Source organism: Daphnia pulex, chromosome 8, assembly GCF_021134715.1.
Source record: "Daphnia pulex isolate KAP4 chromosome 8, ASM2113471v1".
NCBI lineage: Eukaryota > Metazoa > Arthropoda > Branchiopoda > Diplostraca > Daphniidae > Daphnia > Daphnia pulex.
Window position 1 is genome coordinate 2,888,680 of NC_060024.1, and position 24,362 is coordinate 2,913,041.

The window sequence follows — 24,362 nt, forward strand, 5'->3', positions numbered from 1 at the left end:
TTACCATAATTTTTTTTTGTGGAAATTACAACAATGTGGCCTCCTTTGTGCAAATTTCGTCAAAAATTGGTTCATTTATTAAACAGTGTGCTGACAAGAATTAAGACCAGAAAATTTTGAAAGGGATGATGCATAAAATACCCAGCAATGGGTCTGGAATGTGAAGATAAAAGGTGAGGTCATTATTTACTTAAAGATAGATAGCCATTGTTGAACATACTTTTGCAAAAGAATCAGGTACTAAGAAAATCAAATAACAGCACGGCATTAGCTGTAAAAGCAGATATTAGTGCTTTCATGAAAAGAGATTGAGGCGAGTACTTTTCTCTAAGAAAAATGTTCGCGTTTCTTCGAAAATATATGTTTGTAAAATGGCATTGGTTTTTTCGCAAAAGTTACTTTAAGTAACTGGTATGGTTTCATTCGATTCATTGATTCATGCTATGTTTTTTGTAGACCTGATTCAAAAAATTAAGATTGTTTTGTTACTTTGCCATTGCTATTCGTGATACACTTGAAGAATATGCTGATGATCTTCATTTAAACAAGAATTTAAATTGTGTCCAATTTTTTTTATTATTCTGGGTAATCCTACAATTTAATTACCAATATACACATTAGTAAGAAATATATTAGTAGAAAAGTAGTAAAAAATCAGTGAAATTTTTATCTACCTTTTGTCTACCAGCAATGACAATATTTATTAATGGTAGACTAAAGGTAGAGCGGAAAATTTCAATGCATTTCCCCAAAAATAGTAGCCAATATCTACGAACTAGTAGGCAATACTAGAAAATGGTAGATTGTTTCATTTAGCTTTGCCAAATGGTATAGCCAAAGTAGGCCTAGAGAAAAAGTAGGGGAAAAAAGTGAGACTAGGATACAAAAAAAGTAAGCCAACTAGTAGGGGAAACCGGGGCTATGTGGGACATTTTTTTTCTTTACGCTGCCATTTAAATAAAAATAAGAATTATGAAAAATAAAAGTATAGGGGTGATTCCCTGGCATTTCTTTACATTTGGTAATTTTTTTAATTTTTTTCGTTGAATCATTTAATAGTTATGTGATGAAATGCCAACATGAAAAAATGCCGAAAAACAAGGAATTTAGGTTTAAACGGAACAGAGCCAGGGGTAAAATGGAACAAAGTTTTTCTCTGCAACGGCTGGATTATATTTATCAAATAATGCACTAGTGAAAAGGAAATTCATTTCCCTTTCAGAAAAAAATGTATTTTTATTTATTTTATAGAGTAGAAGTGGAGACACTATCAAAAAAGTTTTTTCGATAATTTTTTCTTTGTTTTTGTTGCCAGGGGGCGTTTTTCTGGAAATAACGTTGATCTGGCAATACCTGTTTTTCCCCATTTTCCATGTCCCTTTTAACCCGAACCAAAACAACACGAAATAAACTAAATTATAGCATACTTAGGAACACTTTTTTTATAAAATATTTATATCAGCTTAAAATAAACAAAACCCTATCAAACAGCTATCTGGGTTTTATAAAAATATAAAAAAAAGTATGACGAAAATTAAAAAACTAAACGTCGTTTCGATTCCCATTTTTTTGTTTTTCCTATAAAACTCGACAAATTAATCAAAATTTCAAGAAAAAAGTTTATAAGATAAATAAAACATCATTTAACATACGCTGTATATATTTCGTAATTTTTAGACAAATTGTACATATAAAAATTGCCCTGTACATTTTAGCCCCTAGTCCCACATAGCCCTGGTCTCCCCTAAAACTACTCTTCTCTACATACTTGCATGTCTTTTATTCAGTTATTAAAAATAAAAATTCGAACAACATTTTCGAAGCTTAAAAATTTATGCAATATTGTTAAAAATTAATAGATACTTTGAAAACATATTTATTAATATTTTACGGAGTGCCTTGGTTTAGACTGTAATGGTAAAACGAAGAACATTAACTGTAGACTTTCTATCCGTAATTTATCAACAAAATTTCCAATCAGATTTAAAACTCGCGTTATGTGGGCGACAATTATGTGGGCATATATCTATGTCACTGAGTTCTTCCGTTCCATTTTTACCATTGCCCATTATTGTCCTAGAACCAACGAAGAAGCGATCTTTTCTCTGTGTCGGAAATGGTTGACTTTGCTGGAAGACTTCGCAGCAATAACTATCATGTGCCATCTGTTAGAGATATGATTAGTGAGTGGCCATGATTTAGATTAGTGAGTGATAACTTTAAACACATTATGAACTCCAATTTCGATAGCATTGAGTAGACGCACATCTGTAACAAATTTTGTATCTTACTTATTCCCACTTATTTAGTGGGGTACCACACTATTTGGTGTAGTGATACACTTATAAGTACACTAAAATTTAGGTAGACCTAATCCACTTAGGGGTGGATACAAAAGAACGTGTTCATTAATTCTGAATTAAGAATTGACGTTACTGGGTAAAAACTCGAGTATTCCGCATTCCAGACGGATCTTCTTCCAATGTGATTTCATATTGAAATGTACAGTATGGTCCAAAAAAAATCCGAACAGCGATTTTATTTTGAAAGCCACCTACCCATATTGCGGGAAACTATGTTTAACTTTTGGTCCTAATTTTGGGGGGCTAGGAACAAAGCGAAAGGTGGGATGAAAGAAAAATGAGTAATAGGCTCATTTAGCCACTGGTTATGTCTTTCCCCCCAAAAAATTATGAATGAAACCAGACAGGTTGTATGGAATTTCCTTTGCGGGTAAAAAAGAATAACCGCATTGCAATAGCCTCAGGCTCACCGTAAATTTTTTTACAAGTGACGAGAAAAGGAAAAAGCTGTCCAAATCCTTCACAATAAAGCGGGAAAAATTCAAAGTTATCGTTAAGTTATATTTTTGAGTGGTATATTTTAAGGGTTATAATTTTGGTTTAAATGTAAAAAAATGTTAATGATCCCTATTGGAATAAAAAGGCCAAGCATAAAAAACTAAGGTAAACATTTTCAAATAAAAAAGTTTTTAAACTTTTATAAAAATTATTGTTACAGGGTATGGTCAATATCCCTACTCTTCTGCAATATAAATCTATAATTGGTTAGCAATATCATCAAAATGGTACATACTAGTTGGGTTTTATCAATACAAAATATGGTTAGCCGTCAATACACTCTCATTTTTTGTTTCCTATTTTTCACTTCTTTTTGTCTACTTTAAATGGTAGCATAAAAAGTAGGGAGAATGAAGGAAATCTTTTCTACTGTTAAATGATAGAAAAAAAATTATATTGTGAAAATTTATCTTATGTGTATGGATGAGAGGATGTATGGATGAGATAGGTGAGATAATTTTCAATCACAATGTTAGGCAAATATGGTAGAACTCGGAAATAACTATTGCAACGTCTGCTTGCATCAGCACAATAATCAGTATCAAATGAAAATTTAGAATAATTTTTTTTCTTAAATAGAATTGATAGAGAAATTTTTTATTTGTTGATATTTGGAGTATGCCTAAAAATATTTTCATTAAAAATGCATCTCTGGTTATCACCCAGTGTTAAGGGATAAAGGGTTTTCAATAAGTAATTTTTCATGTTTCGGTATGAAAGAACATCGTCAATTGCCTGTCTAAAAAATCGAGTATGGTGGTTGATTTGATTCGTAACATCGTGGGCCGCACAAATTTCTTGGTTAGGATAGGAACCAGTTTCAACTTAAGTAGAATTAATTACTTCTCATTAAACAAATTCATTATTGTTTAAATATATCTTGCTGTGCACAGGTTGAGGTATGGAGGGTGAAAGCCTCCTTGTTCTATAAGCATTCCAAGGATAATACTTAAAACAGTCATTTTGTATGGAAAAATTTGTTTTCAAGTTAAGTTCTATCAACTGATATTCATTATTAGTCCTCTTGACTATAATTGTAACTTTTGTTGGGCGGATCCTGAAGTATGTGTAGTGAGCACCTCGCTTAAACCCGAAATTCTGTTCATTCCAAGTGTAAACATAAGTTTTGTGTGAAATCTGATTTTTAGTAAGTTCCACCAAGTTTTTCAACGTTCTGCCTGACTTAAACATTTTAATTATTTTAGAATTTCCTCCTATGCATTCTTCCTCAAGTGTGATGTCAGCAATTTACTCGTTAACCAAATTCTCTGTGAAAACATTAGGCTTGTGAGTAAGTTATTGCAAGTGAATTTCATTTCTAGGCTTCTCCAATGACTTAACTAATTTTGTTTGGCAGATCGTTAAGTGTGTGGTATGAACTAAGCTCTTGAAACACCACATTAAAATTTGTATTTGTTGCAAGTGTCAACAGTAGTTAGGGTTGTGTTATAACCGATATTCAGTAAGTTCCATAATTTTTTTTCTAAATTATTTCTGACTTTAAAAACATCCTTTTTATTTTAGAATATTTTTCTGTGCATATAGCCTGAAGTGTGCTGTCAGCAGCCCTTTCTTCGTCTTAGCAGTAAATTAACATCATTATAACCCCCCTGTGGCTAAGCTCTTTATTTTTTGTTGTCGGCAGATCCTGAAGTTACAGAGAGAACTCACTTGAAATCCTAATTTGTATACATTCATTCGTTAATGTTATGTTTGATTTTAATTGCCATCAAATATTAAGGTTGTTTTGTTATATTGGCAATTGCTATGCGTAATACATTTGAAGAATGCTGATTTTTATTTAAAGAAGAATTTTAACTGGGTGTCAACATTTTTTATTATTATTGGATAATTTTTCCATTATTGGTTATCCTACCATTTAATTACAAATTATGTAGTGAAATAGTAGGAAAGAAGAAGTAATAAAGCAGTGAAAATTCGATCTTCCTTTTGCCTACTTTTACGAAGGGTAGACAAATGGTAGAGGAGAAACTTTAGCTGCTTTTTCCCTACTTTTAACATATGGTAGCCAATTTCAATCAAATAGTAGGGAATCACTACGAAATGGTAGATTGTTTCATTTGGCAACTATTTTTTAGATAAAACTAGAGGAAAGTAGGGGACAAAAATTGAGAGTGTAGAGAAATCAAATTAGGGGAAAGGTAAGAAAAATATTGAGAATGTACTTCACATGGATGTAACAATTTCGCTAAATTTTTAGCTAGAGGCCCTTTTACGTGACTCACTCAACATAAAGATTAAATTTAAAAATAAAAAAAAATCCCGCTGAAATCAACGTGAAAAGCTCTATCGAATAGTATTTTTTTAAATAATTTTTTAAAATTCTAATACCCTATTTATAGAACGAAAGGTTTTTTAATTCGTAATTTAATTCATAATTTACCAAATTTGTTCGTGCAATTGGCCAAATAAATTCATCAAGGAGAAGCTGATCGTAATCATATTCATGCATATGATTTATTGTGAACATCATCTTTGCTGAATGCACAATTCTTGGACGGTCCATACTCACCTTAACTCCCCAGCAACCTAATTGAAATACAAAATTGTTAAAAATCTTTCAATGGTTTTCACCATTCAATAATGCGGAGGAAGTTTCGAAAATTGAAATTAAAAAAAAAAGAAAAAAACAAACAAACTGCGGAATCGATATGTAAACCATTTTCATTCATTGACTGTTTAAAACACTATCGATTTACGCACACTGTCTATATATACATAGGGGAGAGTGGGGAGACTGGCTCACTTTTTTATTTTAGCTCTCATACTCTTATTGTTTAATGCATTTAGTTCTACGAACTCTTAAAAAAGCAAAAAATCGAAGCTTTCACTGATATTTTTTAGAAAAAGTTCAAATTATATCGAGGTTAGGGATTCTATGATTTAAAAACAAACAAAAAAAATTGGGCACCAACTGACCCCGAGGAGTCTCTTGGCCCCTGTATTTCTTACGGGAAAATCCGATGACTTATGACAGTTATAATAGAATTTTTGATCTTTTTTTAAGACTAACAACTATTAAAAAAATAATGATATAAGAAGATCAATAAAAAAGAGTAGAAATAGTGAATAAGAGTAGAAATAATGAAGAAGAAGATACAATAAAAAAGAGTAGATGAACCCAGACAACTATCACCTACAACTTTGGAGGGTTTTGAGTAAATATATACTTTATATTTAAAAAAACTCTTGTGTAAAGCTTGTAAAAAGTTCTTGCATTAATAGGGGAGAGTTGGGCGATTGCCCCATTCTAAAATTTTTATGCGTATAATTTTTCTCGCGGTCAATAACCAGAATATGTTTTTTTACTTTAGACAGTAATGAGTTAATAATCTCAGACATTCTGAAATTAAAACAAGGAAGCTAACAATTTTTGGCTTTTTTAAATCTTTTCTGCTCGTTGAAATATAAAAAATTCGATTTTAGAGACGATCAAGTCAGCTCCCGGATTTGATGAATTAGGACCAATTTACCCAGTCATGTTGTCATGTATTATATTTTATTCATTGATTGAAGGTAATTATATATTTCTTTATTGTACTTCTATTTTTCTCTCGTAATTTTAAGGTCAGTCTGATGCGTAGATAAGCATCTTATCATGATAACATAGTTAAAACCAAAATAAAAGATAAATTTTCAATAAATGTTGAACCCGGTTCATTCTCGTCAAAGATGAACGCTGTCCCACTGAGCAGTTGTATTTCAATTTTCGTATTTTCTATTTCTCGAGCAGTAGAATTTCTAGTAAACAATCGTATTTCTAAATATCCAATTTGACCCATATAAGCCATATCAAACACATCATTTTCAAACGTTTGCAATCTCTTGGGTAACGACCTCACAGTGGTGGTAAGATACTTCATTTTGGGCAAAAGGTGCTGAAAATGCCACTTTAGTGCCGTTTAAGTAGTGAAAAGGGGTATGTAAGTATCTGTTGCCCAAAATTAAGTGTCTTACCAGTGGTAAGACACATTTCATCAAACAGCAAAAACTCTTCGGCTAAGGATGTTTTGCTTTTTTCCAAAACTGGTGAACACGTAGAGTCCTGGATCAGCTGCCTGAGTTTTATTTTGGCTTCTTCTTGGCTCCTTCTGTCTTTTATCCAATGTGCCTTAAAGCACGGATGAGTAAGTGCTGCCATCAAATACCAAGGATCCTCAAATAACGAAAATTACAGACGAAAAAATCTTCCGATCCACGGCATTGTTCGTCAACATTGCCAGATGACGTTTTTATTTTGACTTTTTTTAAGATTCCAAATTTTTTTCACGTCAAACGTCAACGTAAAAGTCACGCATAAATTTTATTTCAGTCGCAGTCGACGTATACGTCAAAATTTGACTTAAGTCATGACTTAAGTCAAAATTTGACTTAAGTCATGACTTAAGTCAAAATTTGACTTAAGTCAATTGGTGACGTTCCTAACATTGCTTACCACCAGCTCGTACTGTGGCGCGAGCTGCATACCTAGCTGGTCGTGCTTCCCAAATATACTTCTGATTGTATAATAAAAAAAGGAACGAACGAGGGCGGCAAGCTAGTCAAACCAACCCAGCTAGTAAAGCGAGCTGAGAAGAGAGAAAATGTCTCGTGGAAAGCTATCCGATAATTTTTTGTGGGTTGTCTCATGAAGCAAAAAAAAATATTCCCAAAGATGGAAGGCCCAAAATTTAATCCCCCCCCATCACCATTCTAAAAACTCCCAAAAACCTACAGCGATCATAACACCCTAGCTAGTTTGTCATATATGTGTGCAAAATTTCGCTTGAAAATATTGAACAAGATACCTTTTGGCTAAACCTTCGGGTCTAAGTTTGAAAAACATAAAAAATGCAGTTTCCATAATTGTTAGCTTATTTTGATTTACTACCAATTTTTAGCGTAATGGATAGCAGTCTAAACTACCACAACGTTCAACCGATAAGATCGGGAGTATTGAATAAAAGGATATTTTAAGGCTTGGGAAGTTTCTGGATATGATGTAGCTTGAATAAAAGTCTGTAGAAATTGTTCACAAAATAAATCGGGAAATTATTAACTGCTAAATAAAGACAAGGAATCTATAAAAAGAGCATATCAACTTTAACATTTGATATTTAAACAAATGTTAGCGCGTCTTGGGTGCTTTGGGGTTTCACCATCTCCAAACCCAGCCCCAGAAAAAGGTTTCGCGGCTTTACAAGGTGGACGAGCAAATAAAATTAAACCCAACGTTGAAAGATTGAATGCGTAATATAATCACACAATTTTCAAACAAAACATTTCAAGAATTTTAATTCACGACTCCCTGGACTTTACAAAGAGATTTTTTTAAACCAGGAACAACTATTTCAAGAGTTAATTCGAATTCCGTATAAAAAAATAATTCGAATGATATTGGACCAATCAGCAGAACAAAATCAAACCTAATCGGAAATAAAGGTTTTTGAGCCTACCTTTGCTCTAAACGCTAAGGTGCTAAAGGCCCTTCAGGAACTTAAAACCTTCGGCATATTTAAAAGAATGAATATTACCCTCAGGCATAATAGGGAACCCACTAATTATTTGTATTACCCACCCATGAAGTATTTGCGTAATCCCAGACTATATAGACGATTTAAAGAGGAAGGGGAGAGTGGGGCGATCTGGTGTTCGAGTCGATTGGTTCAATTGATTTCTTGATGGGTTAGAATTACAATAAAATACTTAAAACATAAGAAGATGTAGATGTTAGTAATGCGCATCTTTAAACAAAATTTCATGGAATTACGACGAACTTTGAGTAATGAAAAATAAATTTTTCGTCTTAAAATTGGATCGTCCAAACTTGAATTTCGAATCAATTATCGGCTTTTCTAATCACTTTATAATTATTTAAAAAATGTGGAAAATATTCTACGTTATCTTTTCTTCAAGCCTGTTTAGTTGGTTTTATATTTACAATAGTTTAAATAAGAGATATTCAATAATACAGTCATCCGGTAAAGTGTTATTTTTCTTTCCATTCTTCTCTTCCTTTACCTACAAAAGAAAAAGAGAAAAGGGCGCATGGAGTACCGGTAGGTACTGAAGTATCCCTTCCGTCAAATTAAAATTAAAACATAGAGAGTCCTTTTACTGCTCAATAAGCTTTCACGGATGACTGTATACTAAGACCCCTTCGTTGGGGACGCATTGGCCACACAACTTCGGGGCTATTTGGCTTACATAGAGTTGCATATAACAGCATTAAAATTATTTATGATCTACTTTTTCGTGTTTTTAGTCAACTACCATACTTATTTAACCTTTTTTATTGATATTTCGGGGGTGGGTTGCATTATTGGGTAATTTTTTTTATTTTGAGTTTTTACTGTCAGCACACGGTATTTTCCCGTAATAAATACAGGGGCCAAGAGGCCCCGATGGTGGGAGCAAGTGATCCCGTATCTGGTGTCAGTCGCCCTTTTTTTTTAAATCGTGAAATATATAACCTAGACATAACTTGATCAGTTTGAAAAAAAAAACAGTGAATGTTTAAATTATTCTCTTTTTTTAAGACTTGGTGGAACTTAATGCGTTAAAAAATAAGATAATTATAGCTAAAAGAAAAAATTAGCCGTAAAAATTCGGAAAAAAATATGAAAACTTAAAGCCTCCCACTCACACAGTGATGGTAACCTAAAAAATCAACATGCTTTTTTTGCTTTAATTTACTTACTTAATTTTCAATAATACTTAATCCATACTAAGTACTTTGGTCATGAATTTTAGAAAAATATATTTGACTTTGTCGAGTTTTTAACCATCAACCTTTAGAGTCGCAATCCCCATCTAACCACTCTGCTAATCTGACGATATAATCAATTGCAAATCGTAAGTAGGGGATAGTAGGGAACGGGAACTGGCGAACGGGTTGGATAGCTCAACTGATTTTTCAATGGGTTAGAGTTTACAAAAAAACATGGGGAAAATAACGAGATTAGGAACTTAGTAATGCGCATCTTTTTCAAAATTTCGTGGTTAATACGACGAACGGTTTAGGAAAGAAAAATAAAACAAATTTTTCGTCTTAATACTTGGCTGTCCTACGTTGACTTTCGAAACACTACTATCGGCTTCCCGATTACTTCAAAATTATTGAAAATATATGTAAGATAGCTATTCTACGTTATCTCCTATTGAAGTCAGTTTGGTCTGTTTTATATTTATAATACTTTAAATAAGAGATAATCAATAATATACTAAGATTCTAAGACTCCTTTGTTTAGAAAAAGAAATAAAATACCCCTTCTTACTTAAGTTTTAGTCAGCTTAGAACATAGCAACATCCAGAACTAAAACTTTAACATGCTCAATAAAGCTGTTAGCTGGTTTGCAAGAAAAGGCGTTTTTAGCTTAATATAGCTTACGCGATCCTAGTAAGAAACACCAAAGGATAGATAAAAACAAATGGAAAATTTGGTGGAGGATTTCGCGCGGCATTGCTTTTTTTTATGGAAACTAGTATATTCAATCTTTTCATTTGGATTTCAAAATGTCGCCAAAAAACTTCAAAAATACCGATTATCAATTTCGGTTTTGATGAGGAAAACATAAATAAAACAAACGTTAAGTTATCGCCTATCTTTAAGCTGTCGGGTCATCAAAGAAATCGACGGCGGGAAAGGGAGGTAGACATAGATTACGTATACAACACAGGGTGATAACATTGGGGGGAAAGACGATGTAAAAAATAACGACAGCGTCAAGTTAGATTCGCTTTTAATCAAATAAGGAAGTTTAAACTGCCTTCGTCGTTTTATAAAGCAAGAACAACTTACGTCTGCGTATATTTTTATTCTTGTCTTACCGAAATATGCCCCAATTCTTAGAGACACAAAAATCAGCATTTTTTTCTTTTGGAATGATACCGAAAAATGATACGTGCTACCGTTTATCGTAAAAACGATGGGAAATCACACCAGTTAATTATTTATATAATTTTGGTTGTGAAACATAACGAAACATAACTTTTCGGTAGAGAATTACCAAAAAATTTTTGCTTTTCGTTATGGACGTTCCGAATTTTTTTTATTTTCGAAAGCGACGTACCGATTTTTCTTTGAAATTTTTGGTGGAGACGTACCGAAAACTTACTCGTTTTAGGTAGCTTTGTAAAACTCTTTTTGGGGATTTCCAAAATAAATTTAAGAATTCAACTTATTATTCACTAAAAAATCACTCAATATTTATCACAAAATTTATCAAAATAAGAGCAAAAAACACGATTATCACAAGATCTGGAAAAAAGGGACAGCGGTGAAATAAAAAAATAGTATTTGAATTCTAAATACAGACGCACTATGGATGAGACAGACTTTCGTATGTTTTGGATGGGGTACTAGCGCAATGCCATCAGAGAAAACAGCTGCTTAGGTCCCAACCTACTCGTGGTAAGGAGTTGCCAAAAATATCTTGCGCCCGAAAGCAAGAAACTGCGAAAAATCCGATCAACAGATTCTGATAGCCTACCACCGAAAAGCCAACGGATTCACAAGCAAATCCGGAAGGTGGGTCACAAAGTGGCGTTATAAAAAATCAAGCAAGGAAAAGTAACACAAGTTCCAGCTTACTAAAATAATATTATATTACAACTTCCGTGGTAGTAAGACAAATCAAAATAAAAAGAAGCAAACCTGAGCATTCAGAATTCAGGCAAGAAAAAGTAAAGCAAGTTTAAACTTGCTATAAAAAAAAGATATTCTACGATGGTAGAAAAATATAGCAGTTTACGTTAGCTATGCAAAGCTTGACTGAATCTCAGCATTGGCGAGATAGAAATATGCAAGGTTAGATTTTGCAAATTATAATTCAGGCTGATAAAGGAATTTTAAGCTAACTAGAGCAGACTTAAGCTTGCTGGACAATTTAAAAAAATGAAAAAGTACTTCCAAGCTATATGTCGCGTAGCCTACGGGATACCATTTGCCAATACACATTTAAAAGGAGGGTTTTTGAGCTACACGAAAAGAAACTTGCAGCCACGACTGAATATAAACAGTTTGCGAAAATCGGGTGTTTCAGTTCGTTAAATTTACAATAAGTATGCTGCTAGGAGTATTTGTTTGTAAACTCACTTACTTTAATTTAAATAACATACTTAATTTATTTCAAGTATGTTTATAATGCTTACTAACCTGCTTAACGTGTTAAGCAATCTTAAAGCACTGAATAGGGAATATATTAAGTTTCCCACCGCTGCTGTACAGTCTACATCGTTTTTCGCCCTATATTTGGGTCATAAAATACAACAATTTTTTAGAAAATAAGGCTGATCCATACATTCTGAAAGGAATTCTTTAAACAAATTTTAAATGATGCCAAATAGGCCTACATTTCATGATTTTCGTGATAACCCACTTGGAAAACGTATAATTTCTAAAAATAATATGATATTTTGTGACGAAACAGGAGGCTAAAATAAACTGGTGAGGTGAGGCGAGGTTATGATTGATGAAAAAGGATAGAAGGAAGATATCACATATGCTGAGTGAGGCCACAACAATAAATAGTTAATAAAATTGTAAAGTACTCACATCCCATTATGAATCCAAACAAACAATGAGCGGGATGATCCCTCATAACGTGAAATATTCTGTCACTAGACAACCATTCACTAACGGCTTCTTTTTCACGAGGTATTATTCGACCGTCTGTGTCCCTTGACATTAGTGTTTGAACCATGTCGTCGAGCAAAGGTAACTAAATTAAAATTGGTATCAAATCCATAAAAAGAAAGTACACCAGATTTATTTACCATACCATGCACACAGTAATATACACATAGTTAAAGTTAACCACTTCACTATTTCTTTTAGTAACGGAAAGCTTATACATAGTAGTTCTAAAAGTTACTTTGCGATTGAAACGCTCCCAGATTAATATACAGTCTTGAATCACGAAAGTTTATTAAGAGTAGTCCACAAGTTACTTGAACACTAGCAAGCGATCAGGTACTAATGCGAACACTGTTTAAAAAAGTGTTTTTCCTATTTGAGTGATACCAAAAAACCGTTTTGATGGCATCACCCACCTTTTTTCGTCCTCTTGTGACCGAGGGATTCCATTTTAAAAATTACCTATCATGGTATTTAGTATTTACTAATGCGCACCTTTAAAAAAATATATTGAAATAGTCCAAGTAGTATGGGAACAACAAATAAAATAGTTTTTTACCCCTAAAACGTGTCGTCCATTTCGTTTTCTTTGTTCTTTTGTGAAATTCCCTAGTTAACTTAAAATTAATTAAAAATAAGTTTCAAAAAGGGAATTTTTTCCTCTTTCAGAAACCAATTTTATTTATTTTTATTGACCAAATTATTGCTTGAAACGCAATAATAACAAAGACACCTTTTTTTCGGGGAAAATTGTTTTGCTGGGTTAGAGAGAGTAGGGAAAAATATTCGGAAAATTTAGTTCATGACGCCATCGCCAGGTGTTCTTTTAGCCCATAAGAATAACATGGGCCGTTCTACCCCGTTTACACGAGCAATTCGCCCCGCGACTAATCACCCCCCCCCCCTTCATTTTCGAAGCGCTTTTGGTTTTAAACAAAGAGATTTGTCATAAACTAAAAATAAACCCTAGGAGCACAGAAACATATAAATTATTTAAAATAAGAGGTAAAAGCATGATTTTCTCAAGATCTGAAAAGTCACAGTCATGAAAATTTAAAAAAATAGTAACTACTGGCTTCATATAATAGACTTGGACTTTTTTCTCAAAAAGAGCTAAAAATGGGGGAGTCGTCCTATCTCCCCATGCTAAAGTCGCGAGACGGACCCCTGTTTTTAAAGAACAATCTTCGAGGGATAGAGAAGGTGTTCATAAAAAATTCAGAAAAAATTCAGAAAATTCAGAAAATATGTTATTTTTATTAACTATATGATGGAGCATCTTTTGGTGTAAAAAAACCTTTGAGGCTATTTCCTAAGTATTTTTTATGATTTTTTTAAATGCCGGTTTTAACATTGCGCTTATGGGGGAAAAAGTGGGTATTCTTAATTGGTTAACGAGGTTGTAGAGACGTGGGGGTGAGTCCTATGAAAATGTTAAGTGTGTATGATTTGTAGATCGTCTTTTCTCCTGCTCGGGAAAAAAAGAAAAAAAAAATTCTATCTCTAGCCATTCAAAAGTGATTCGAATTGCAATGAGACACGTAGCGCCATAAGAATACACGCAAAATGAGGGGGTGTTCTTAATCGTTTGGTGGGTACTGTATATAGGGGTAAAACAGCGAATTCCGGACAGCGATCCGACTTATGGCGTTTGTGTAAACCCAAAATGCGAATTTCCGGACAAAACGCGAATGCCCCGGACATTTTTTCGAATTCCGGACAGAAATATTTTTAAAAACTAATTATATCAATCGACGCAGTTTTTTATTCTAAGTAAAATTGCTTAAGACATGTAACACAGTGCAATGGAAGTATTTTGAGAAATTTCGATTTAAAAAAGCAAAACATTGAGCTGTCAAAAACTGATTTCGTCTGCCCAAACTTTTTGACTTGGGATCAAAACGACTTAACAGCTTAAAATAATATTTTGCAAATCACTTTAGCTTACTATCTTTCACTAGAGAAAATAGTTCTAGATTTCCAAAACAAAAAACAAAATTGAAAGCCGGCCATACGTGACGCAAATGTCCGAAAACCACGAAAATTTGAAAAATTTTATTGTTTTATCTATGTCAATATAGCTCAGCGGTATAAGATCAGTAATCCATGCGGAAGGACTGACGTTCGATCCCATCAAATAGTACATCTGTCAATAAAGATTTAGCTGAATCTTTCAATCGAACATTCAATTAGAAATGCAAAACAGCGGACATATAGAAAAGAGATAATTTGGACATCAACTAGCTTCATACGTAACAATGGCATCTTCTTAAACCTTAAATATATCCATAATTGTAACAATTATGGAAATAAGTAAAATTTTGAAATAAGTAAAATAATTTTAATTATTATCATGACGCTAAATAATTTTTAATTTTATTATTTATAATTTATAACTATGGCAGTCGTGAGATTTGAACCTTCAACTTTTACGTTTATAAACGAACATTAACCCACACTGCCATACAAATATTTACCTAAATCTATAAAGATCCATTACTGAGCGGACAGTGAAGTCTGTCCGGAATTCGCATCATGGCCCCTTATGGGAGCAAGACTGCAACTACATATAAGTGATTTTGAAACTTTTTGTACGCCATTCAAACATTTTTTTGTGGTTTTCAAGCGAAACGGGTTACGGGCATTGGAATTCAATTAAAAATCGCAAAGACTTTAATTATTTTACAATAAGAAACATTCCGGACGAAAGATACACCATTTTGGGGAATGGTAGTCATTATAAAAATAACTGAATCATTACGCCTGTTAACAATATTGATAAACAAGTGGCACGGGAAAGAAAAATTATGACGACAGCTTTTTTGGATCTGCTAAGATTCGATCCTCTTGTCACTCAAATCTTTATTTTTAAATAATGCAAAAACTATTAAAAAAAATATAAACATTGCACATCAATTGATTCGCCCTACAATTCTGCGTCGATTGAAGTACAGAGATATGAAAACAAAGGAAGTAAACTTTTTTCAAAATTGTTTGTCCGGAATTCGTGTCAGCTGTCCGACATTCGCATTTTAGCCTGTTTTTATATTTTCATTGATATTTAAGAAATTTCTTTGAAATAACGACAAAACCTAAAATAATATTGTAGATCTTTCAATTCTCTATCGATTGATATAATTAGTTAAGGGATTTTCCTAGTTTTAACCTTAGAAATACCTTATCCCATAAAATTTTTTACTAACTCACACAACAGAGCCAAAATTTTCAGCCGTAAGCTAAATTTGGAAATTTCAATTCATGATTTTTCAATTAATACAGCGTATTTTTAGATGCCCTTTGGCTCAATTACGTATTCCCTCCCATATTTTGAAATTAATTCGTAAGTTTTCGTTTAAATTTCGTCGTTTTTTTATAATTGTAAATTGAAAAAATCGAATTTTTTGTCCGGCATTCGCGTATCCGAGATGCTGTCCGGAATTCGTTGCTAAAAACTGCTTAAGAGTATAATGTTATGATTCGTTTTTTTAGGAGAATGGGAGGGGATATATAGGGACAGAGGGGACTTATATGAAAAAGCCAACGTTGGTCAACGTGGAGTGAAAAGTTATCGGGGTGATGAAAAAGGAAAGACAAATGGTAGTGCTGGGAACGACGGCGAGGGAGCGGTCGAGAAAAGAGAGCAGAGAGAGAAGGCTGTAACAATAATAAAGTAGTTACCCAACGCCAAGTCATGGCAAAAATATCTCCTAAACGCATTTTCTTAATGATCTCAGTGGCATTGCACAAATCAACGTGATTGCTGTCCACTGGCAAAGTTTTCACAAGGAGATGCCATGTAGCGGAACCGGCGTCATCGATTGTCATATTATGATAAATTCTCACGACCCAGCCTCAATTTAATTATGTTTTATCAGCCATCAATTATATTTTTATAAAAGTAAATATTTACCTGGATAAATTTGGGCAATTAAATTGATTGTATCTTTCAAAGGTTGTAGATAAGTGTAAAACATATTTTCGTTGGTAAAGTTTCCGTAGAGGGAAAAGGAAATTATTTTTTGATTATCACCTCTTTTATCAGCAGCGCGGCTGCAAGTTGAGTTGTATGGTACTTGGAAGTGGTCCTAATAAAAATAAGGTTTTAAGAGTACAAAATACACATTAGCGGTAACCTACTTTAATGTATATGTATTTAAGTAGGCAATATCCTAGTGATTACATTTAAGGAAAAATTCTACTAAATTTGCAATTTTACAACTTTAAATACTTTTCGGTGCTGTTACGTAAGGTAAACGACAAATACTTAGAAGTGGTCTGATGAAAAATATGTATGTTTTTACATATAAATAGGTTTAGAAAATCTATAAAACTATTTGTGAGGGTTTTCGCCGATGTCACAAGAACCAATTCACATCACAGTTTCGCGTGTCAATTTATTCGATGTCCGTCATTTTTGCTGGTTGTTTATGTAATGTTTTGCGTTGTCTTGAATGACAGTTAATTTTTCCAAAACAATGTGGATTTTGTGAATCGGTGCGTTATTTTTTTAATTCTTTTTGTGTAAGTTAATTGCTACGGTGCAGTAAATCTTGGTTAGTATGTGTACTGTCTCACTTTTTTTCTTTAACTATAATTCTCTTATTTTTTAACGCATTAAGTTTCAACAAATCTTAAAGAAGACAATGATTCAACCTTTCACTGTTTTTTTTTTTCAAACCGATCAAGTTATACCTAGGTTAGGTATTTCACGATTTAAAAACAAAAAAAAAAAATATTGGGCAACTGTCCCAAGATACGGTGTCTATTGTTCACACCGCCGGGGTCTCTAGGTCCCTGTATTTCTCATCTATCTTCTCAAAAACCACTAACTGGCAGTAAAAACTAAAAGTTTCAAAAAAATATCCCGATTATGCAACCCACCAACGAAATATCAATAAAAAAGGTTAAATAAGTATTGAAGTTGACATAAACAAAAAAAACCTAAAAAAACACAAATAATTTTACTGCTATCTTAGGCAACTATATTGAAGACAAATAGCCCCGAAGTTGTGTGGCCAGCGCAGCCCCAACGAAGGCGTTTTAGTATTTTATTGAATATATCTTATTTGAACTATGGTAAATATGTCGACACTCGATGCCACATCTCGATTACGCAAATTCCTTGTACTATGGTCTCCCCGAGAATCTCCTTGATAGGCTACAAAGGGTTCAGAATGCAGCCGCAAGACTTGTTACTGGTGCCAACCGATTCGCATCGTCCAAAGCTCTATTGAAATCGCTGCACTGGCTTCCTGTCCGCGCCCGTATCCAATATAAGATCGCTGTCCTTGTCTACCGATGTATCAATGGATGTGCCCCCAGTTACCTTCGTGATTTGGTCACGAGGTACGTCCCTGCCCGAGCTCTGCGTAGCTCCCACTCTAATGACTTGTGTGTCCCAAAGATAAAATGTAATCGATATGGTCGTAGAAGCTTTATGTCTGCTGCTCCCTCAGTTTGGAACCCATTACCCCTTTTCCTTAAGCTCTCTCCTGATCTAAATACTTTCTGTGCTGAATTAAAGACCCACTTGTTTCGTCTGTACAACCAGCCAAGTTGATATATATTACCCATGTCTTCCAAGCGATTATGATCATTTTATGTAAAGGGCGCTATATAAATCGAATATATTATTATTATTATTATTAATATAAAACAAACTACACGGGATTGAAGAGAAGATAACTTAAAATATTTTACATATGTTTTTATAATTATAAAGTAATCGGGAAAACCAATAATGATTCGAAAGTCTAGGTAGGACGACCCAGTTTTAAGACGAATTTTTTTTTTCATTCCATAACCGTTCGCTGAAATACCATGAAATTTCGTTTTAAGATGTGAATTTATAACATAAACATCTCTTTTTTTTCAATATTTTTTGAAATTCTAACCCATCAAGAAATCAACTGATCAAACGGCCCCGACGCCAGATCGCTTACACTCCCCTATTTTAAAAAACATTTTTATCTTTAGGCCTGTCATGGGTTTGCAATATGGTCTTGCTACTGGATGTAAAAGATCATGCAGGAAATTTTTTAATATATCATAAAATAGATAAAATCAAAGAAAACATAAACTGGATATTATGAAATGCTGAAGAGAAGTTTCGTTGAAAATATTTTTCTGATGAATAAGAAAGTTACGAAGGGTTTTTGAGGCACATTTTGTGGTATGTAAGTTACAAAAAACATATTTGTTAATAGAGATTTTTAAAGTCCAAAGGTATGCGTAGAGCAAAAAGTCGTGCTACTGCTCGACTGTTGCGCACCATATTGGAGGTAGGTGGGACTACTGCTGCAAGTTTTTCTTGATTGACTTTAATTTTTGTTTGTTTACGCCTCTACACAGATCGATAGAGAAAAAAATTCTCTAATTCACCAGTAAATTTAAATATACTTATATTATATATATTATTATTCCAAAACAAATTATTTTTAAAAATCTTTTCGAAAAATTTTCAGGTCGAAAAGTGTTGTTTTTTTCTTTAGAACGGCTTGTCATATATTTTTGAAATTTCTTAAATTAGTGCGCTAGATGATAGTGCACGTATGGTAAAAAGTTCAATTTTTTAAATTAAATTTTCTGGTTAATAACTAGAAAAGAGTAACTTGCCCCTGGCCTTCTTTCCCAACTCTTCTCTCCCCTACTGTATGACACCACAAAAATAAACATGAAACTGAAAACTCTTCACCAAATAATAAAAGATTTGGGCCTATACAGAAGTGGGATAAGAGCAATCGTTGTATACACACTCGTAAGATAAACGTGGGTGGTGGGATAAAAAAAAAGATTAAAGTCACCTAAATATATAAGGAGGTTGGGGTGACTAAAAATGGAACTTTTATTTACTTGTTTTACCGAAGGAAGAAACAGAAAAGGAAATAAAATACACCCTTTTTATCTTTTTTCTGTGCCGCCGGATTTATTGTGCATATCTCTAAACAAAAATTTACATTTAGCTACACTAAATAAATGTTTGCGTTTATAAATATTTTTTTACGGAAATCTAATATTAGCTTTGTTAAATCTTTAAACCAAAAATGTTTTAAATATAGCAAACCCCTATTTATAGTGATGATATCCTTCCCCAATACATCCCAAGTTAATTACTATTTTTCGCGATTTTAACGCACACAATACGTTTCTCTTCCCGAACAGAATCTTTCCTATGAATTTTGTAAAAAAAAGCATTTTTCAAATGGATTTACTGTTAGAAATGAATTTTGAAAATATAAAAGAGACACGTTCATTCTGCACTTGTTTGCATCTTTTTACAATAAAATAACTATTTAAATGTTCATTAAAAATACTTTACAAAATCCCATCAATGTTAGCAAGCCAAGTAATATGTGGAAGTTGCAGCATATATTGGATACACGTACATCCTATCGATTACACCGATGATGTTTACGATACATGCGGGTAAAGCAACGATTACCACCTTTTTATTTCCCAGCCTTGCTTTTCCTAATTTTTTTCCCCCCCTTAACTAATGCCCCCGATTAATGATTGATAATTGCCCTTTAAAGAATATGAAGAAAAGTTCAATGTGGAACTTTATAACGATTTCCAATAAAATTGACATGTCATCTCAGTAAGAAAACGCGTCATTTGATTGAATTACTCACACCGTCACCCTTTATATACTTTGCCGAAGCTCAAACCATGATGAGTAAAATTCACATATTGCCGTCTCGTTTTCATACGTTAGTTAGCCGATTTTAGTCTTTATTTTTTAGTGAACATTATCCTTTAACAAATTTCCGGCTTGCTTTGCGTTTATTTCTTCCGTAGCTCAATCAGTGGTTCAGCCTTCAACGCGTCTCCCCTCTAGCGATGCAAATACAAGTGCTCGAGTTTCCACACTTTAAAAAAAAAAACCTTACTAACTTAGTGGTTCACCGCTGCTGTGAGATGAAAGGAGAATTGAGTAGTAGGAGAATTTTTTTCAAGTATTTTTCACCACTATGATTACCATTAAACTTTCCAAAATTAAATCATGTTATTCACATCAAGACAAACGCTAAAATGAACGGTTTCTCAGCAGTGAAAATATCAATTTATTTACTATTTTACCAAACGCAATGGTTCTTGGATAAGAAAATTCTTCTCGGGTTATATCAACCGCAATTTTTTTTAATGCATTTGTATTGGGTGATTGAACTAATTTCAATAGATAAAAATGTTATTGGAATTCCCTGCACCAATAACTAATCTACTTAGTTATTTGTGTATATTTAGTGCATCCTAATGTCGTACAGTGGATCAAAATAGCAGAACAAGAAGAAACATAAAGATACACCTTAAGCACTTCGGAATGACATCCGTCAATTATACATCACAACGGGTTATGCTTTTAATTCTATCCAAGAAACTTCTAACTGTGACTGAATTTTTGTTTTGTAGGGCAAATTGCAGTACAAAAAAAGGCTGACTCCCCTGGCATTTTTTTTGTTTGAACCAACGAAAGATAATCACACAATATATTTTTAAATTGTTTGTTAAACTTACATAATTTTCGAGATTTGTAGGTAACATATCTGAAGTTTGTTTCGAATGACGTATCAAGAAATTTAAAAGATGCATCGCAATTAAAATGAAAACCGTCAATAATAACAAACGCACAATTAAACGAGTTGTGGAACTTTTCCACATATTGAAGTGATAATTTAAAAAGGAATTCGACTGATACTGTGCAAGGCAAAATGCATTCAAAAAGATCAAATGTAATTTTTTGTCAATAATTAAATTCAAAGGTTGTTACTGCTATATGCTATCACTTTAAGGTGTACCGCCATAATGAAGCATTATACACATATTTGTTTCCCTCCTCTTAAACATCAAAATAACAAAAATAAGTGAAATTTTTATCGTTTAGCCTAACCTGTGTTTTATAAAGCTCTTCCCTCCCAAATTTGGTTGGGAGGAGCTTAATGCAAATTTAAACTTTAATATGTATGGAAATATTTTTTTTTAGGTAACAACCGTCAGATAAAAAGATTCGTTGTACAAATTTCTGTTAAAAGGGTTTCAAACAAAAATTCATTATTTTGTATGCTACTACTCTATTCGTCAAACTGGAAAGGGAGGAGCTGAAATCACTGTTAGAGGAGAGGTCTAGTAGTTAGGGGGAAAGCTAACATAAGTGTAAGTTGGCACAACTTGATCGATTTTCTATAAGTTACAAAATCAATACATACAAATTAACGAGGTTATGACAATTATCAATTTTAATGTAGAAAATCAGTCCAGAAGTAAAGATTGTAATTAGGATAACAAATAAGAGGAGAATTTATCGCATCCAAAATTTTGGGCACAACATCCAAATTTACTATTCCGTCCTACCAATAGGAGAACATAGCTTTTTTAGGTGTTATATTGATATGAGTGTACCCGAACAAAAAACAGCTTGCCGTTGCTTGAAAATACCGGAGAAAACCAACTTAAGCTAAACCTAGCTTAAATTGGTATAAGGAGGAAAATTGCATGCTGAAATCAGCAGAGTTTAGGTACGTCTATTAGGTAACAAATGCGAAACTATTTCTAGCTGAAATTTGTACCTTAAAAATGTGTGTGATTCCGCTATTGATTTTAGACTTTAGTAATCAATAATACTGTAACGAGGGCTGCACCCAGGCGGAAGGGCGTACTGCACCGCAGGCGAAAGAGTGTAACTACAACGTAACTTGAGCACAAGGTTTACTAAATAAGTGTATGTAGCTACACGGTGACTTTTATATAATGTTTCGCCAGATAAATGTAAGTAAAAACACAGTAACTTGGCATTAAGGTTCAAATAAATAAAAGTATAAGACTACCCAGAAATTATTATCAATGCTTTAACAACACGACGACTTGGATCAAGACTGATAGGGAGGCCCTCTTCTCCTTGCCGTTTGAAGAATTTTTCGGCAACTCGACGCCGTATCCTTCCGACCCAATTACAGTCCGATTTTCTCTGCTCCGTCCAATCCCCATACTCCGGTTTATGCTTCCAAAAATGCGTCCGATGCGTCACAATATAAAGTAAATCTACCTAAAATTATATTTTTGTAATATAGCAAATTTTTCGAAACTGAATTTAGTTATTTCTTACAATTTAGAAAATCCTTCTGTAATTTTAAGTGATAATGGAGAGGGCATTTATTTAGTTAATGATACTAATGTTTTTGACTTCTTCTTGAACAATCAGAGTTCTATATCTTAATAAGTAAATAGTGGATAATAAAGCTGATACAGAATCATGAATCATGAATAATTTCTAGAACCCCTTGACACAGGAATTAACAAATTTAAGCAGTTTTTTTTTGTCCAGGTAACTATTAATGTTTTTCCTCGTCAAAGATTTGTGAAGGCAAATGGTAATTAAATAATCATTAATGTAACAAAAGTTAATTATTGCGAGCCCGAAGGGCGAAGCTAATAATCGCATACGCAGAAAAAAAAAAGCCATGTCACTTTGTCTGTATGTATGTCCCGCTCCATAACTCGGGTGTTTCACGACAGATTTCGTACTTTTTGGTCTTAAAAATTACACAAAAAATATGCGGTGCGACCAGAACAAAAATAATTCCATTTACTTAATTAGTTTTCCCGTAATTAATGGAAAACTGCTAAAATAATTGTTTAACGGCTAGTGACATCTGGCGGCACTTGCCACGCCATGGTGATGGTGAGATGTTGATATACATCTAATCTAATCACCACCAGATGTCCATAGCATCGCCGTGATAACGCAATCTTTGATGACCCAATGATGACGCAACAACCATATTTGCATTTAAGTTTTGCATACTAAAAGATGGGTTTTTTTTAAATTAAATCGTTGAACTTTATGTGTAAAAATAAGAAAATATGAGTTCAGCAAACTAAACGTAAATAACTTGCAAGGATATTGAACTGTGAATGAAAAATTCCAAAGGAATGCAGTTGCGAAAGGGAAGTGTGAATACGACTCAGAAAAATCAAAATTTCGCGATAGAAATTTTTTCAGAAAATTTCAGAAAAAAAATAAGAATTTACAGAAAAGTTCTGAAAAATTAGGAAGGCATTTAGCAAAAAGTCCGACTTAACAATAGGCCCTGAATTTTTCATTTAAGACAGTATTCAACTGGCTTACGACTATCCCTTCGCGGCGAGCTGATAAGCTTGCTTTTCTATCTTATTCATGTAGCCTTGATTTATTTTCAATTAATAGTTATAGGGAAGAGTGGCGTTAGAATAGCAAGGGGCAAGTTGTAGTTTTCTAAATGATAAGCACATTATCCCTGAGAGATTTGCCTTAGTAAAGCTAGACGGCTATTATGCGGTTATTGGTTCCCAAACCGTTTATTGTCTGTACGTTAGGTACGGTGAAATTGAGGGTACATCCTGCGTTTCTAATTTCACTTTTTTCGATGGAAGCTATTGTCCATTCGATTCAGCAAGTTGAACTGTCAGGTTGGTCGCAGACGACTAGTATATAAATTTTGACGAATTGCGCCGTCACTTTTTAGTAGTAGATGGCGATGCTTATCGCATAGTCGATGCTGATAGACTAGTTGATGCCCGTCGACTAGCAACCCGTAAAAAATACATTTTCATTTTTCAACGTTGCCTATGCAGCGCGGGTTCCACTCTTTAGCCGCGAGGATTTCCAGCAGTCCTCTCGCGGCCGTGGGGGTGCCCCTCCGGACGCTGGAGGTATCCTCAGCACCCTCTTACTCACCTCTGCAACGTTTTACTTCCTAGTTTTTATTGATACAAGAAATTATTGAGAAAGAAAGGTGATTATTTTTATTAAAATCGAATAACTGGTAACTCACGACCGCGACTCACGACTCATTTTGCAGCTCTGGGTCATCTCTCTCCTCTCCCTTTG

General features: G+C 33.5%; 1 protein-coding gene across 1 annotated transcript; it reads right to left on the minus strand.

Annotated features, from left to right (window-relative positions):
• Positions 1-1,646: 1,646 nt before the first annotated feature.
• LOC124200464 lies at positions 1,647-21,318 on the minus strand. Its single transcript, XM_046596711.1, has 6 exons — positions 21,014-21,318; positions 16,410-16,584; positions 16,178-16,350; positions 12,419-12,584; positions 5,266-5,411; positions 1,647-2,165 (listed from the first exon to the last, which is right to left on the minus strand). Exons 1-6 carry the CDS (start codon positions 21,155-21,157, stop codon positions 1,962-1,964), a joined length of 1,008 nt encoding a protein of 335 aa, XP_046452667.1. The 5' UTR covers positions 21,158-21,318; the 3' UTR covers positions 1,647-1,961.
• Positions 21,319-24,362: the final 3,044 nt, after the last annotated feature.

What these genes read in the sequence shown, in the direction of transcription:
- LOC124200464 (XM_046596711.1), bottom strand. Translation starts at nt 21,157, where the DNA reads ATGTGGAAAAGTTCCACAACTCGTTTAATTGTGCGTTTGTTATTATTG. An exon ending in CTACAAATCTCGAAAATTAT is followed by an intron (nt 16,585 to 21,013) that starts GTAAGTTTAACA and finishes TATTTTTATTAG; the next exon opens with GACCACTTCCAAGTACCATA. An exon ending in TTGCCATGACTTGGCGTTGG is followed by an intron (nt 12,585 to 16,177) that starts GTAACTACTTTA and finishes ATTTTAATTTAG; the next exon opens with TTACCTTTGCTCGACGACAT.